The following is a 17,469-nucleotide window of genomic DNA, read 5'->3' as shown; positions in this document are numbered from 1 at the left end:
TCCTCTAATATTAAATCTTCTAAAGTCGTTCTTAATAACTTCATCTGAAGGTAGTTTTGGCCGGCCTCACAGCCACTTACCTTTTATCCGAATTAATTTTCCTTTTTTTACAGGTGCATCGACGGGTCTACATTCCATGTGTCCGAACCACCTAAGCCTACTTTCTACTATTTTGTCATTAATATGTGTTATTCCTAGTTTGTCCCTCGCATTGTGATAAGTAAGCTTATCTCTTCTGCTCACCCCTATCATCTATCTCATTATTCTCATTTCAACTACCTGAATGCGATGTTCTTATTTCTTCTTAGAGCCTAGCATTCTACCTCGTACTAGATAGCCAGCCTAATAACCATTCTATAAAATTTCCCTTTAACTTATTTGGTATTTTTTTTTTTTTATCACGTATGATAGATACCACTAGCCTGTCTCCATTTTGTTCATCCTACTCTAATCCTTAATCCTTGATAGTAATACAATCATCTATCTCCCCATCACTTTAGAATATTGATCCCAAGTATCCAAAATGATTATTCTGAAGAATTCTTTGAATTTGAATTGTTATTGTTATATTATCGCCTTCTGATACTTTTGTTAAATTTGCATTCCATATATTTGTTTTAGTCTTACTAATTCTTAATCCTTTTATTTTAACACATTTCTCGATATTTCAATTTTGTAGCAAAGAGATCATTAGAAGTATCCAATATCAGTATGTCATCAGCAGACAACATGCGCCGTGGAATGTCTTCTTGTATATCTTTCGTTATTTCATTTTAAAACTATTGTAAATAAGTATGGGCTAAGGACTGATATTTGGTGCAGTCTCACTTTTATAAGAAACTCATTAGTTTCTCCACATATAATATGAACTCAACTTTGTGTCATTATACATAACCTTAAAAAAATGTTTATAAGTTTTAGAGGTGCTCGTTTTCTTTGTAAGGCCCACCAAATTACATCTGTTGGTGCTCTATCATATGCCTTAAGGTGTAGGTTGATTACCCTATTTAACACTTAATTCTTTAACAGATGCGAGTTTGATAACACAATTTGAATATCAATTTAAAAAATAAGTGCCACGGAAATTGGGCTAAAATTTTAAGTGACTTATCACTGAATGCTGAACACTTGAAATTCAAAAAAAAAAAAAAAAAATCAATTTACAAATACCACTTAAAACATCAGCATTTAAAATTTTCAGTACTTAATTTCAGTTTTATTAAACAACACCCAACTCTATGAAAACCGTGTGCAAATCTTATTGGTTGCTTCTACATTCTTTTATTAGTTGCCTAATTAAATAAATGGCCTCCATAGTAGATCTCCCTGGCATAAATCCAAATTGAATTTTAAAAACTGTTGATTCATTTCTTAGTCGTTACTATATAACCCTTTTTCATAATTTCATTGTATGACTGATTAATTTAATACCTAGAGAGTCACCACAAATTGCACTTAGTTTATGAAGTAATAAAAAATCATAAAACATATTATATATGTGCAATCTTAGGCAACTTAACCAGATATAGAAAACACACAAGCTTCAAACTTAGTATAACTTACACACTAACCTATCTTACCCAATTCTAACTTTGCAACATATTTTGATATGTGAATTCTATGACATATTCACCAATATTTTTCTTTTCTTCTTCTTTCCTCGTTCATGGTTGGCGTAATAAAAGATACTTATTTCAGTTGACACACACATGCACCAGACCAACTAAGGGGGTTAAGGCCGGATAGATATAAAGGAGCCAACTATTGTATAGAAAATCAGAAAAGTGATCAGATTGGTTGGAGCAAGAATTCTTCATGGAAACAAAATATGTGGGATTTCCATTACCCGCCTAGAACTGCATATTTACATAAACAGCAGGCCATACTTACTAAAAAGGAGGAAGAAAGAAGTGGGCAAATCCAAACATTCAAGGATGATGAAGGAGCTTACCGCCGTAGGAAACGTGGACAGAAGTTGCTCATATATCGGCACTGCCTCTGAAATTGGCAAACGCTAAACAAAATAACAATAATTACAAAAATAATATAAAAAAATAGGCACCATTATATGCCATGAATCATAACCTCAAGAAAATAAAATTGAACACCAAGAATTTAGAACAACATACCAGTGCCTCGTTTGCAAGTATTTCTGCAGCTTCAATATTGTATTTATCGGCCATATGGTGTTACCTTGTTTTTTTATGCTGCAAGATCAAATTTTTCTGTGACCCAAGCCCTATATCTGGAGAGATGTTTCCAGAACTGTGCTTCTCTGCAACCCAAACGACAGTGATGTATCAAATTTTTGGGTTTGGTGTTTCTTCAACCTTTTTAACTAGGCAATAAACGGCAACGATGTTCGAATTATTAAAACCTAAAAAAGTTCAAACCAAAACCGAAAATTCTCAGGAGTAGCCGGAAACCCGCCCGTTTGCCCCGATTAAGCAAATCGAGCTTTGTTTGGATTCTTCGGTTGCCACTTGCAAAGAGAGAGTTCAAGGACTTTGAAGCCCAAACATTGCCTTTTTTTTTTTCTTTTTCCTTGTTTTTATCCTGGCAGGACACACGTTTGATTGGGCATAAGTCCAACACATGGGTGTGCAATTTAGCCTATTTTATTTTTTATTTTATTTTGATATATCAAAACCCATGAAGGCCACTTATATACTATTTTATTTTTATTTTTTTTTGGCAAGACTTATGAACTAGTATTTCACTATTACATCTCTTTCCTATATTATTTTCTTTTCCGGTGAATTGGATAGTCTAATGGGTAGAGACATTAACTTAAATCGTGTGCATTATTGGGTAGCTCAGTAGTTGTAATAGCTTAAGTTTGACCCACCCAATATTCTCTTTCCTACCTTGTCATTTAAAAAATTAATTAATTAATTAATTATATATATGTTCCTTTCACATAAATGGATATGAGTTTTTAAAAATAATAATAATAATAATAAAACTCAGTTGTTCTTATTAATTACTCTCTTGTTTTTTAAAAAAAAAATTGTCGTACTTTATTTTTTTGTCTGTCTCAAAATAGGTGTCTACTTTCCTTTTTTCAAACAATATATTTCACATTTTTCTATATATATCATTTGAGCTTAAAATTTCAAATTTGAATATTCAAAACTTAAAATGGCAAGTTAGTAACTTTTCAAGAGGACAATGTATGTTCCACATGTCCCTTTAAAAATTACTACTTTTCAAAAACGGTACTTAAATTGGAATGGAGGGAGTATATCATATGTGCATACCTATTTTATCCTACTGTTTCAACACTCTATTATTTTGTCTTTTGAAGATTTTTTTTAGCATTATAAGAAGTCTTTTCTAAATTAATACCGTAAAAAACTAACACTTCTTGAATACAAAAAAATTGTTATATACACTTTATGGTAAAGTTATTGATAAGAAAATTTTTTTAAAAAATAATAATAAAATAAAATAAACAGTTTTTATTCATGACGTTACTTTTGTTTAAGGTATGTAACATACAAATTTGAATGTTTAAACTTTTAGGATAATTTATGACTATTGATTCTTGCGGTCCTAGGGAGCGCGGTTGCGAATCTTCACACCAACTAACTTTCAAATCTAATATTCTTGTCATAAAAAATAAAATAAAAAATTTGAAAATTTTTTTGTTCAATTGACTTTTTGTCTGAAATATAGTATTATATTTTAGTAATAAATTTAGAAATATATATATATATAAGGGCTTGTATAATATATGGCCTCCCACCACACACGCTTGTATCTTAGTTGGTTATTTAATAAGAGTACATAATAATGTAACCTACTCGTAATTTCTCAAATCGAAATAAAAGATTAAGTGTTTAAGTTCGCAAGACAGTATCAACCAAATATAATTAAAAATATCAATTGGGTGTAAGACGAGACACCCATTTGGGCCATTTCACAAAAACTATATATTTTTTTAACAAAGTACAAGAAGCGTCCGAGCATCCTGACATATTTAAAAAATAAATAAATAAATAAACTTCAACAAATTTAATATAAATATTGTAACAAAATTTAATCATAGTGAAATATTTAACAATCATAATAATAAAAATGTTACTAAAATTTAAAATTATTATAAAAAATGAAGGGAAAAGAAAAATTATAACTAATAAAATAATATTTTATTTATATATTTATTATTAATCAAAGTAAGTTCGGAACTCTCTTTCTAAACTCACTATATAATCTCATTAGGATGATTTTAAACCTGTTTCAATAAGAATAGAATGGAGGGGATCCCACCACTCTCTTAAATCTTAACCCAAAAATGGAATTGACATTCCACGAACATAATGGAGTATTTGTTTATTTTTATTTTTACTATTGAAATCAATAAATTGTTGGGGTCAAGCAGATCAATGTTAAAATAACAGAGTAATGTGCAAATTAACAAAATAAACTGATCCCCTGGTAAGTGGCAACTGAAATGGGTCTGGAGTCTGGACCACGCAGGGAGAGAGAAGACGAAGCGAAGAAGACCCTCAATAATCATCGCCATCGTTGGCGCTATTGCAGTCACATCGGTTAAATCAATTCTCTCTCTCTCTCATCCCATCCGGACAGTCTTCGATCTTGCGCAGTTTGCTGAGAGCTGCTTCTGGTTCTAGTTATCAGTATTGATATTCATGGAAGTCAATTACCAGTCATTCGATCTGAAATTCGTGACTCCCGTATCTGAATCGACGAGACCTGTAAGTTAGTTTGATCCCGAGAGAGATATATACATATATATTATTCTCTAGGTGTGTGTGTATGTGTATGTATAATTGTATATGCATATGGATATGTATGACATGACCACGATGTGCTACCAGTATAAATCCTGTTCTGTACCCATTAACATTTGGTTCTGAAACCTTTGCTTGATGAAGCAACAATACGTTTAGCAGACTATGAAACCCAGATTGGGAAAGGGGAATTTTCTTATAATAGACACAATTTCAGGAGTTTAGATTTATGCAATGTTTAAGAACAAACATATTCAATTTTGTACAAGAGAACAAGGAAAGAACATGGAAATTGGTGAATGATACCAGATAACAAGCCCCAATTTAAATTTGCCATTTTTGGTGTGTAATTGGTTTTGATTGTCACTGATACGAAGCTTTTGTTGACGGCAATTGTACTGAATTAGTTTGGCGAGTAAGGGAAGGGTTGTAGACTCCTATCTAGGATTCCATTTGGTTGTGTACAAGGAATTGACTTTGCATATATGATTATTATTGTTGGTGTTGTTTTGAACTATGGCATTTGACAAGACATTTTAAGAGGCAAATTTTATACAAAGAATTACTAAATGCAATTACATACAACAACTAAGAAAAGTTAATTCACAAAGCTGAAATTGTAAGCTGACTGGATTTATAGCATCCTTATTCAGGAAAAAAAAAATGAAAGCAAGGAACTTCCTAGGGGTTTTCTTTTAATGTCATTAATATATTAACATCCCAATTAATTTCTGAGATAGAAATTATGAAAACTGGAACAGGGGCACTCACGAATCAGTGGAGATATCACTCAATACTTATTCCATACAAATATCATCGTTTACTAATTTTTTTTTTTTTTTTTGGTCATTCTTTACTAAATTTTGCTAGGCAAGAAACCGTATATATATATATTAAATTTTTTTTTAATTATTATTATTATTATTTTTATTGAGTTGTCACTAGATAAGTAATTCTTAAATCAGGTATTGTTAACTTGACTGCGGTTGTTTTACAATATGTGGCTAACAAGTTCCCGTTATCTGGTTTCTGCAGGATTCATGAAACCCCAAAACATGTTCTTGCTTCTAATTATATGCATTTCATGCACAGATAACTCAATTATTATCCAACTCATTTGTTGTTGAAGCTCAATTATACCATGTAGAGAGGGAAGCAAGACTTCTATATAGGTACTGAAACTCTGGGGATGAGATGTTTCTTTGCACATCAGTCTTAAGTTTCTGCAGATATGGTGTTTAGTAGGTTTGCAGAAATTGTTTCTGCTACAGCAAGTCGTTTATCAGCCTCAAAGCAGCTTTCTACGGTTTCATATGTATCAACCGAATCATCACCTCGAGAAGTTTCTGTTCATGATTATGGTTTTTCTACCTCTGGGCAGAAGAATAATTTGCGACATTCCTCATCTCTTCAAGATTTATCTGCATATCGCCAACTTGATCCAGAAGAAGGCAACCTAAATCCTGGAACAGATGGGAGTTTGACCCATGCGAAACAACCTCATTTCTTACAGAGAGAAAATGCCGGGTCAAGCTTTTCCAAGGAGAAGGCATTGCCTGGAATCCCTTTTGTACGGAAGAAGTGGGTGCGAGTGATCACGGTTCTCCTGTGCTTATTGTTGTTGTTTGCTTTTATTGTATACATGATACAGTTTATTTTCCCTAATTGGTCTCAAGGGGCTTCCAAGTTCTATGTTGTACTTGATTGTGGTAGCACTGGGACCCGGGTTTACGTATATGAGGCATCTGTTAATGACAAGAAAGATGGAAGTCTCCCTATTTCATTGAGCTCGTTACCAGGTCCGCAGAGAAAACATAGTTTGCAGAGGGGGCGCGCTTACAACCGAATGGAGACTGAGCCTGGATTTGACAAACTGGTGCATAATAAAACTGGTTTGAGGGGAGTAATAAAACCACTTATTAAATGGGCAGAGAAACAAATCCCCGAGGATGCACATAAGACTACTGTCCTCTTCCTTTATGCTACAGCTGGGGTTCGCAGGCTGCCAATTTCAGATTCAGAATGGCTTCTTAATAATGCTTGGTCCATTTTGAAGAATTCACCTTTCTTGTGCCAACGGCAGTGGGTTAAGATTCTCAGTGGCATGGAGGAAGCATATTATGGATGGATTGCTTTAAACTATCACACCGGAGTGTTGGGGGCTACACCAAAAAAAGAAACATTTGGTGCACTTGATTTGGGTGGTTCATCATTGCAGGTTACCTTTGAGAACAAGCAACATGTGCGTAACAAAACTAGCTTAAAGCTGAGCATTGGTCCTGTTAACCATTATCTCAGTGCCTATTCGCTATCGGGCTATGGTCTGAATGATGCTTTTGACAAGTCTGTGGTTCATCTTCTTAAGAGGCTTCCTGAAATTACTAATGCAGATTTAGTTGGTGGGAAGTTTGAAATTAAGCATCCTTGTTTGCAGTCTGGTTACAAGGAGCGATACTTCTGTTCTCAGTGCGCTTCTATTTACCAAGGTGAGGGTCCTCTGATTGGAAGAAAAAAATTGGACAGAGGAGGAAAACCTGGAATTCCAGTTCAGCTTATTGGTGCTCCAAAATGGGAAGAATGCAATGCACTTGCAAAAATTGCTGTCAATTTGTCTGAATGGTCAGATCGAAGCCCAGGACTTGATTGTGAAGTGCAACCCTGTGCTCTTGCAGGTAATCTGCCTCATCCTTATGGTCAGTTCTATGTAATGTCTGGATTTTTTGTGGTGTATCGTTTTTTTAACTTGACTTCCGAGGCAGTACTTGATGATGTGTTGGAGAAGGGTCAGGAATTCTGTGAAAAAACTTGGAAAATTGCGAAGAACAGTGTTGCTCCTCAGCCCTTTATAGAACAGTATTGCTTTAGAGCTCCATACATTGTGTTCCTATTGAGAGAAGGCTTGCACATTGGAGATGGCCAAATTACTGTTGGTTCTGGAAGTGTTACATGGACACTTGGGGTTGCCCTTTTGGAAGCAGGGAAGGCATTTTCAACCAGAGCTGAGCTTCCCAGTTACAAAATACTCCAGATGAAGATAAACCCAGTTATTCTTTTTGCGGTTTTGTGCGTTTCATTGTTTTTCCTAGTTTGTGCATTATCATGCATTGGTAATTGGATGCCAAGATTTTTCCGTAGGCTACATCTCCTCCTTTTTAGGCATAACAGTGCCTCAACCACATCTGTTCTCAATATCCCATCTCCTTTTCAGTTTCAGCGGTGGAGTCCTATCAATTCAGGTAAACTCTTCTACAATATCTGTGACTTCTATAATTTTTTGGAATACTACAAAGAACATACAACAAAGTAGTTGGGAAAAAGGCTTGGTTGTTGTGTAAAAAACATAATATTCTATATTTTTGATCTACCAAAATGTGCATAATATATATAATTATGTATGTGTATATAGTTACATTTTTGGTAATTGCCCCAAAGAATTGTGCTTCTACCTCTTTTCTCTACACTTCTATCGGTGTGTTTCAGTGAGGCTGTTTTACCTCACTTCTTCTTTTGTACCATACTGTCATATAAAATTTTCTTCATTTGGGGGGAAAAGAAAGAATTGTGCTTCTACCTCTTAAGACCTAATTTTCCTGTATTTGAATTCCCTGTACAACACACAAAAAGATTCAGATTAACTTTGCACAGTTTGTCAAAACAACAAAGTATTACAAATTAATAAGATTCAATTGAAAGGCTTAGTGCACATTAGATTTTTTAATTTCTCCTACCCTGTTGCATGTCAAGAGTTGTGGATTACAGTTTTGTCTGGGCGTGGATGTAAACCTAAATAGCTACAGTCAAATGTCACCTCATAGGATTTCATTTCACTTAGACAGATGGCTCATATGTTTTGATGCGCATGGAATTTTGGACTGCTGTAAATTTCCGAGCTAGCTTCTCCTTTAATACCGCAGTTGATAAGTTATTCAAGTAGTTTTCCACAAGACAGACATTCGGTAATCAACTAAGTTTTTAATATCTTAAAATATTAAGTACTTGCGGTGTTTGCGGCTACGAGCAACTTATTTTGATGAATTTGAGAGCTTGAGCAGTGCAGCTAGAAAAAGCTTCTCTAGTGAGTAGTGCTATGACAAATTAGGAGGAAAACTAAATTCACCAGGTCGGTTGATAGGACACTGGGATTTGAGATTCTGCTAACCTTATATAGCATATAATTTCTCACCTCCATCTCATCTTGAACCTGTTATGCACATCTTTGTTTTTTGAGCAGTTCCATTTTTCAATTTCAATGTCCCATGATCAAAAGCCTTTTCCTTGTTCTAGCAGATCTACGGTCAAAATCATGATGACTAATGCCTGCCACATGTATGGATTTTATTTTCTCTCCTTAATTATTTCCGTTCTTAGTTTACTTGTTATTCCATTTCCAGTAAGTTTCTTCTTTTTTTTAAGGTTACCTGTTATTATGTAAGTTTCAGCTTTATTGCTGTTATTGTTTGTTCGTATGTTGTGTGAATATTTTCATTGCAAATCCCTTTTACCTTATGTAACTTTTTTAGTCGTGAAATTGTGGTGTTTTAGGGGATGGAAGAGTTAAGTTGCCACTGAGTCCAACGATTGCTGGTGCACAGCAGCAGAGAACATTTGGCATGGGAAATGGCTTCAGCAGCAGCAGCATCCAGCTCACAGAATCATCTTCCTTATACCCCTCTACTAGCAGTGTTTCACATAGTTATTCCTCAGGGAGCTTAGGGCAGATGCCATTTGACAATAGTAACAGGGGTCCCTTTCGGTCTCCTCATAGAAGTCAGATGCGGCTTCAAAGCAGAAGATCGCAGTCTCGGGAAGACCTTATTTCTTCACTGCCTTAGCCACACACATTTGGTGAAGATTTTAATCGTGCCTCTCGAAAAACTTTGGTACAATTAGGTGATCCATCTTCAAATTACATCTTGCATAGAGGAAATGAAATCAAAGGTTTCCTTTGAAAGTTTTGCTTATCTACTCGAATTGAGGCACATTCGTTTTTGTTCCATATAGAAATCCATTCGGCTAAAATAGATTTAAGCTTTAGAGTTAAAATCATTGACTTATTTATATTCACTATGTATATTTTTTCTGACGATCTCCAAACATGTAACTAGCTGCTCAGTTTATTGTAGAAATTATGACAGTATCAAGCAAATGAATGGTCTGTCGTGATTTCACATTTTAAACCCCTGAAATACAGTAGGCATGGACCACTTTTGTCAGTCAGGTATGAACATAGAAGCAATTATAATGAATCGTCCATTACACTAACACTAACTAATGAGGCTAAATGGTATTGATCAGAAGCATACGATCATCATTTCTGCTATTAATACGTTTTGCATAAGGCCAATAAGCTGAGTGTTTTCCAGAAACAAGATTTAAAATAAAATAACTTATTAAAGAATCACCCCCTCTTGATTTCTGAGTTAATTTTAACAAAACAGAAATGTTTTGGAGTCCAAACTCTAAAACAGCCACTCAATGACTGGTGTGGGGCCCACCAGCCTGTGTCTTCGGATTTGGAGTTCCAGACCCTGTATTATTGCTCTTTAACAAAATGACACTAGTTTAGACTAGAGGTTTGAACCAGTATCTCTTAGATTTAGGTTATTATGATGTTCTTTGATGTACCATATAAATTTATAAATAGAGAAATTATCAGATTCTGGGAAATTTATGACAAATCTCTGGAAGAACGGGGTAATAAATCCAATCCATGCCATCTGATCTAACCAGGTGGCCACTTCATCTGTCTCCCACCAAGCACATGCAAGTGGAGATGGTAAACTGATTGACCTGGAGAGAGAGAGATGTCAAAACAAGTCTAAACTATGGATTCAATTAAGTTCTATTTGATTTCTGAGAATACGAAAGAGATTTTGGATATTATAACTAGTTGGGTTGAAGTGCCATAAGGTTCAAAGGTGCCAGCTAAGATAGCTGGTAAAGTCACTAAAAAGCCACACTGGAGACTTGGGTCAAATTCTACCTTTTATCCAGGTTGAGACTTTTATGGACCAGGTTCAAGCCACTGCACTGAAGTGTCACAAGGTTCCACAAAAGGTTCTCCAATTTCTCAGCAACCAAAATGGTAACTAGAACAAAAAAGAGAATTTGAGAAAATGGCTTTATAACTTACATGCAGTAGGACCACTGTTGATGACAACACGGAATCCATCAAGGATGCCTTCTTTCTCTGCCACTATTCTCGAAGCGTAGAGAAGATGGCCCAGTATCTCTCCATGTTTTGCTTCAGCCTACAAATAATAAGTCATAATTCTAATTAAACACCAATCCCAGTCCAATATCCAATTTTGACAAATAAATAAACATTACTACATCATACCAAGCTATATGAACTGTTTTTTGGTCATTAAGAAACCTTGAGTGATTCTTATATGTATTAAGCTATTATCCAAATCATTGAATTTAAAAGAACACATCCAAATTTATTTTTGAATTCTCTCGTGTAAAGGTCGAGTTGCCATCGGTTGCTGTAGTCTAGCCATGAAAATTGGGTAAAGCCTTAAAGGGCAGTTGAACAGTTTTCCTGCATTGGCTCAAAATGCAACTCCTAAATTGGAATTTACTCCAGGATACTTTATGTTTAGTATAGAATAGTCAGGTGAAGGATGTGAGGATACATAACTGGAAATTACAATCAATAACCTAAATATTGCAAAATAGAAGGCTCACAACCCACGGAAGCGTATCGTCTTTTTTATTGTAATTCCTTTTAACATTTTGTAAAATAGGTATGCATATAATACAAAACACATCAAGATCAAATCAGCAATATACAATCAATTCATGAAAAATACTGTAATTTAAATATGCAAGCACGTGCATTGGTCATTTAGCCTTAGACAACCACCTCACAAAAGGCTTAAGCTATTGGAGAATGGTCCCAACAAATGATATCACGGTTTCACACCCTTCCTTATGTTATGTGTGACCCCCTATGACGTGGGGAGACAGATAATAGAGTGCAAACAAACTGAATGAGGAACAAATGCTAACAGAGAAAGATAGAGATTTGAACCTAAAATCAAGACTCTAACTCATGTTATACTTGCACCAACACTTGCACCTTTCTGAATGAGCCAGAAATATATCAAGCTCACCCATTTAACACAAATAATTAAGATCAGAAAAAATAGACTAAAGACGGAGAACTATATTGTATCCATTCATCCTACAATCCATTAAATAAACTTTCTTAGCATGAATTTGTCCCCAAGAAACCCCTTTTATGATTTGTTGCTAACTATTTGAACACTATCTTTCTCTTCAAAAAGCTTTACATCATCATCATTAAAATCACTAAGCATTTTCTTCAATTGATAAAAAATTTTAGAACATCATTTGAATTTTCCTCACACATGACAATAATAACCCAAGTGTAAGCTAAAAGAGGTTTCATGTAGATAACCAGCACACTAGGATAGCCACAATAAATTCACTTCAACTACAATTAAGGGTGTCTCTACGAACATCAACTTTAGTGTAAAGATCCATGCATGGTTTGGAGATGACAAAGACACAATGTAACAGACTTGGGGCAGCATTGGATGTAATGTAATGGAATTAGTTATCGCAGTCGTGAAATTTTTCGACCTTGCATACTATTAGATGTGCTGACCCAGCCGCTTCCCTAACTTGTTTGGTCGATCTAGATTCGAATGCAACTGGCACACCCGACACCTTTTGATATAATGCGAGATTTGATTTCCACCGATTTATCAGTGAGTATTGGATCGGACTTGGAGGAGTCCATTACAACTCAGCTGATATGGAGAACTACAGATCCGTATAGAATGGGTCCCTTCCTTCCTTCCTCCCTTTCACCCTTTCTCCCCTTCCTTTGGAGGGTGGAAAAAATACTAGAATCTAAAAGAAAATAAAACTCAACCTTAGCGACTAAACCATAAAAACCTTCAAATCTCTCACAAAATTATATCTATTCTCTTAAGAAGAGCGTGAAAACAAACAAAACTTCAATTGTTATTTATTTAATCTCATAATACAATGGTATTCAGAATATTCAAGAAAGATAGTTATCGAAATGGCCTGCATCTAAAGTTTAAAATACTAGCAATATATATTAGAAGATCAATTATCTTTCTTATCGATAGGCAAATAGTCATTAAGTTATAGTGGAGTCATTTATTCTACAGCTAAACATGCAAGTGTCCTAAAAGAAGCGAGAATAGCATCCATCTAAAGATTAGTAGCTGATGAGGACAGATAAAATCATAAAAGACAAGAAAATAACCTTGCCAAGCTCTGTTAACCCATCTCTGAACTTTGGAATGACTAAAACATGAACAGGAGCCTGTGGGTTGATATCCCGAAATGCCAGGACCTTTTCATCCTCATATACAATGGTGGAAGGAATCTCCTTAGCAATGATTTTGTCAAATCTAACAAAAACAAAATAATATGATTTAAATGATAACACTCTTCATTCGCTTGAAGTTTCAAGAACATTAAGGTTAATAACCACTTGAAATATAAAGTGGAACATTGCAATTTTGAAAAGGGTCAAGCTAAATATGCATTGGTTTCATCTTTTCACATGTTTTTGTTGTATATAGACAAGATGAACTTTAAGTAGATTGTGCAGTTAATTACTTATCAAAAAAACAAAAAGTAGATTGTGCAGTTAATATGAGAATCTCATTATGTTACAACTCTTAACAAACAAATATAACTAATAAAAAAATTATTTTAGGCAATTTGACTTAATTCTAAAACTTTCTTGCTTGACAACACCCCCTGATTTCTTCTACATAATTTCCACCCAGTTGTTGGATACACTTATAGGACTTCTAAATGTGAATTATTTTATTTTTACTCATTCCAATTTCCAAACTAATTTACATGATATAACAAAAACCAATATATCATCTGAACATCAGCAAGCAAGAAGGATAATACATGGTTGGAGCTCCACTATCGGCACTGGCTGCAGCTGCTTTGGCCATAGCTTCTTTATCATTTATAGCCCTCACATCGGACATGGCTCTAGAAGGAAAAGTGAAAAGAAGCAAAATCAACAATAGGATAGTAGTTTCTGAAAGTAATTAAAATCAAACTCTTCAATATATACTCTAGATGAAACATCAAGAGACAAATATATATATATATATATATATATATATATAGTTAGGTATTAACTCACTCACACACCCAAAAATGCCCACTATGGGGTTCAAACCCCTCACCTTCCCTTTGATACCAGTGATAAGTGCTTAAATGTTGCACATTTCAGCACCTAAGCTAAGGTATTTCAGTCTTTGCATTTATCTTAATTTCATGTTTTAGTCCTAATTTATGTTTATGTGTATTTCAGGGTAATAAAGTTAAAATGAGCTGATTTTGGTTCACTAAAGCCTTTTTGGAGTCGAGCAAAGATATTCAGAAAAGCTCAGAAAATGGCAAAAAGGAGGTCGCAACCCATTGCTTTATAGTGTGTTTATTCTTCAAAAGCGGTCAATCTCGGGCCTTTGATGATGTTCCCAAAGATGAAGAAGCAAACCAATGAGTTCGGGGCCAAAATGGAGCTAAATAGGGCTTAAAGGAAATTTCCAACTCTTGGGGGATCGATCCCCCAGGACTTGGCAACATTATAGGATTTTCTTATTGTTTGGGCTTATTTTGTGAACTATTGGGCTTTAATAGGGTTATTATTTAAGGCCCAGTGAGCCATTAGTTTAGGGTTAGTTTTTATTTTATTTAGGAGAGAGTTTTATTATTTTATTATTAAGTTTTTTTTATTAAGTTTTATTTTATTTTTCTGTACCGTGATATTACGTTCTCTCTGGGGGAAAAAGGAAAAGCTAGGGTTTGAAGAACATTTTTACAGAGGCTTTGTCTACAATTGAAGGAAGAAGAAGAAGGAGCCAAAAGATGGAGATGGAGCTTGTTGACACCATGATCATCTTCTCCATGAGCTAGTTCTTCACTTAGGGCTTGGATGAGCCCTAAGTTCATGTAACCTAAACCTTTGTTTTTCTTTTCTTGGGGAATTATTAAGTTGTAATTAAATATTTGGCCTTGTGATTTATTTATATATACATGCTTGATTTGACAAATTAGGGCTTGTATTGATTAATCCTTCCATTGAAATCTCCAAGTTGATTGTATGTCTATATATGATTAATTAGGGATTTTATTCTTCATTAGATGTTTGAAAATTAATTCTTCCATTGATTCTATATGAAAATTGCATGTCTATGTGTGATTGATTTAGAATTATACTCTACACTAGATACTTCTTTTAGTTGTGTTTAGTGATGGCCATAGCATGAGACTTAGTTGATACAATTGTAAATTAATTTGATGGATAAAGGCTTAATCTTGATGGGTTGTTCTACAAATTAGCTTATTGTCATTAGGTAATTGTAGTAAAGTAGGCAATTTGTGCTTGATTATGTTAATCCATACTTCTAATTACAATTAGTATTATCCTCTTGATTGATGTGTGCTTTTATCGAATACATTTGTGAATGTGTATGGTGGGTTATGACGTAGTCTTGAATGGGTTCTACACTTTAGTTTAATTGTCATTAGGTAAACAATTCATTCTTGATGTTGATAATCTATGCTTACAATTGTGATTTGTGATGATAATGTGACCACATCTATAATTACACTAATGAATTCCCCATTAATTGAAAGCATATGGTTAATTGCATGAGCTTAGTGGTGAATCCTAACCCTAAGACTCTCTTCATATCTCTTTAATTCTTAGTTTAATTTAATTTAATTTACTTGCATTGTCATTTCTATTTCCATGCTTTCGATTTAACTCTAGTTTAATCACTTCACCAAAAATCTTTTGCTCCTCTCTCTTGTGCAATCTCATTAGCACTAAAATCAAGTTTAATCCTAACACGTGTTCAATCCCTTGGGTTCGATCCCTTCTCACTTCATACTACATAGTATAAGTGTCTAGCGGTTTATAAATGTAAACTATGATGCCCGCTTGATACCATTTCCAAAACCAAAGTGTTGTGCATTATTTTGTGCACACGCTCGGGTCACATCAACCAGCTGGGCTAATGACCCACCGGTGTAGATATATATATATATATATATATATATATATATATATATTGTTAATATTAAGTCACTAACTTTGAGGAACTTGAAAAACGAGACTGTTACAGACCAAATATAAGAAATGGTAGATTTTTTGTACACCACATATGGTTAGTAATGTAATGTACATGTTGTCTTATAGACTACGATTCAAAGATTGCCAACATGCTAAATCTTTGCTAGCATAGTTTACTCTCATTATCTATCTATTGTGCAAAATACCGTACTTGATATTAAGTATAAAAGGAGCTTAAATGCCAGTAGAGTTCTCAGCAATTTCGATCTATATTTAAGTTTCAAATAAATCATTAATGTAGAGCATAGCAGAAAATGACTGGGCAAATGGCAATAATACGCAGCTGCAATTATTATTTTGCTAGATTTGGACAACTTATATGACTGGATTTTCCCCCCAAAGTGGGATCTCAAACTTAATATGGATGTATATGGTAAATCAGCTACTCGAGTCGAAAAGGGTATTATTAGAACTTGCTAGGGGGAGTATTCTCATGTACTTTGCTGCTAGAGCAACTAGTTATTCTGACAATTGTGATGATTTATAAGAACATTTCTCCAATTGACTCTAGATGAGTAAATCTGTAAGCCACTGTTGTCCTAGCAATATCCAGACCAAATTAGAGCCCTTGCTAATGAGAAGGGACATGGATTCAGAAATTGATGATAATATACTTCAGAATTATTCTAGTGGAGCAGGAGTCTTAGAAAATTGACTATTCTGCTGATGTTCTGGCTTTGGATATTTAAATTGCTGTAAGTTACTCATTCTCTGGACTATCACCATTAATTGTAGGGTAAGTACACTGTAATTGTCGGGTAAGTATTGGATGATACGGAAAAGCTAATCTAAAATACACTGTCGAATGCATATACACATGCCACCAAGCACAAAAAAAAAAAAAAAAAAAAAAAAACCGCATAAATTAGTCCAATTACATGCAAAACTGTTGTTACTGATAGCAAAGGTTAGAAGCAAGTAAAATGGGTTTGAAATGCAAGACATATATACCTGCGGAAATGAATAGGAAGACGAAAGAGGGTGTGTGCTTGGAAAAATGAGTTTTGAGGTCTGACAGTGGCCAAAGCTCGTACAGTTGTTGTAACCCTGTTCAAAGAATGACCCAACTGAATGAATTCGAGAGAGAAGAAGAGATTATATTACAGAATCACCCAACTGAATGAATTCAATAGAGAGAAAAATTAATAGGGATTATTACCTGAATAGGGAATAGGAGGAGGATGAGATTATCGCTGCCATCTCTATTTGAAGAAGCGATTGCGCAGAATTTCAATCAATAAACCCCAGCTTGGATCGGACCACACTTTGAACCGGATCACCAATTATTCGGGTTGGATGGGGGAGGATATCTTGACAGTGGGAAATACTACATGAATATTTGTCCTAAATCGAATTTAGATGAGAAAGTAATTGGGTATAAATGTGTCGACATATAGTATACTCAATAGTTTGAGCTTTGAGTATATGGGTAAGTGTCCACCCATTACAGTTAGCATCGTAGCCAGATTCCGTCCTTGATTCGATGCCATGTTAAATGCTCGACATAGACGTTACGAGTTTGGATGGGGGAAAATA

General features: G+C 34.5%; 3 protein-coding genes across 8 annotated transcripts in view; 1 reads left to right on the top strand and 2 right to left on the bottom strand.

The window, feature by feature from the left end:
* The window catches only part of LOC132268530 (cleavage stimulation factor subunit 77), a 37,362-nt gene extending 34,785 nt beyond the window's left edge, over positions 1 to 2,577 (bottom strand). The window contains exons 1-3 of one of the 5 annotated variants that reach the window (XM_059769371.1): positions 2,378 to 2,574; positions 2,130 to 2,275; positions 1,952 to 2,014 (exon numbers count right to left, since the gene is read on the bottom strand). In XM_059769371.1, coding sequence (XP_059625354.1) covers positions 1,952 to 2,014; positions 2,130 to 2,183 — 117 coding nt within the window. In that variant the 5' untranslated portion in view covers positions 2,184 to 2,275; positions 2,378 to 2,574. Of the gene's footprint in view, positions 1 to 1,951; positions 2,015 to 2,129 lie in introns of all 5 variants that reach the window. The other 4 variants (XM_059769377.1, XM_059769384.1, XM_059769390.1 and 1 more) reach the window with 4 other exon arrangements.
* Positions 2,578 to 4,379: 1,802 nt separating this feature from the next.
* Positions 4,380 to 9,970, top strand: LOC132268502 (probable apyrase 7). Its single transcript, XM_059769343.1, has 3 exons — positions 4,380 to 4,721; positions 5,793 to 7,993; positions 9,300 to 9,970. The coding sequence occupies exons 2-3, from the start codon at positions 5,989 to 5,991 to the stop codon at positions 9,587 to 9,589; spliced, it is 2,295 nt and encodes a 764-aa protein (XP_059625326.1). The 5' UTR covers positions 4,380 to 4,721; positions 5,793 to 5,988; the 3' UTR covers positions 9,590 to 9,970.
* A 158-nt stretch (positions 9,971 to 10,128) lies between these two features.
* LOC132268513 (14 kDa zinc-binding protein) lies at positions 10,129 to 17,236 on the bottom strand. Of its 2 annotated transcripts, none has more exons than XM_059769352.1 (6): positions 17,093 to 17,236; positions 16,885 to 16,980; positions 13,692 to 13,778; positions 13,027 to 13,174; positions 10,891 to 11,008; positions 10,129 to 10,547 (listed from the first exon to the last, which is right to left on the bottom strand). In XM_059769352.1, the coding sequence occupies exons 1-6, from the start codon at positions 17,131 to 17,133 to the stop codon at positions 10,480 to 10,482; spliced, it is 558 nt and encodes a 185-aa protein (XP_059625335.1). In that variant the 5' UTR covers positions 17,134 to 17,236; the 3' UTR covers positions 10,129 to 10,479. The 2 variants fall into 2 exon arrangements, with proteins under 2 accessions (XP_059625335.1, XP_059625340.1); XM_059769357.1 differs by lacking the exon at positions 10,129 to 10,547 and adding an exon at positions 10,736 to 10,787.
* Positions 17,237 to 17,469: the final 233 nt, after the last annotated feature.

The sequence above is a fragment of the Cornus florida genome, unplaced genomic scaffold (genome assembly GCF_030987335.1).
Source record: "Cornus florida cultivar Cherokee Brave unplaced genomic scaffold, ASM3098733v1 CherokeeBrave_3.0.0_Hap2_Chr01, whole genome shotgun sequence".
In the NCBI taxonomy this organism is placed as follows: Eukaryota; Viridiplantae; Streptophyta; class Magnoliopsida; order Cornales; family Cornaceae; genus Cornus; species Cornus florida.
The sequence above is the reverse complement of the archived record's forward strand: the minus strand, read 5'-3'. Positions and strand labels throughout refer to the sequence as shown.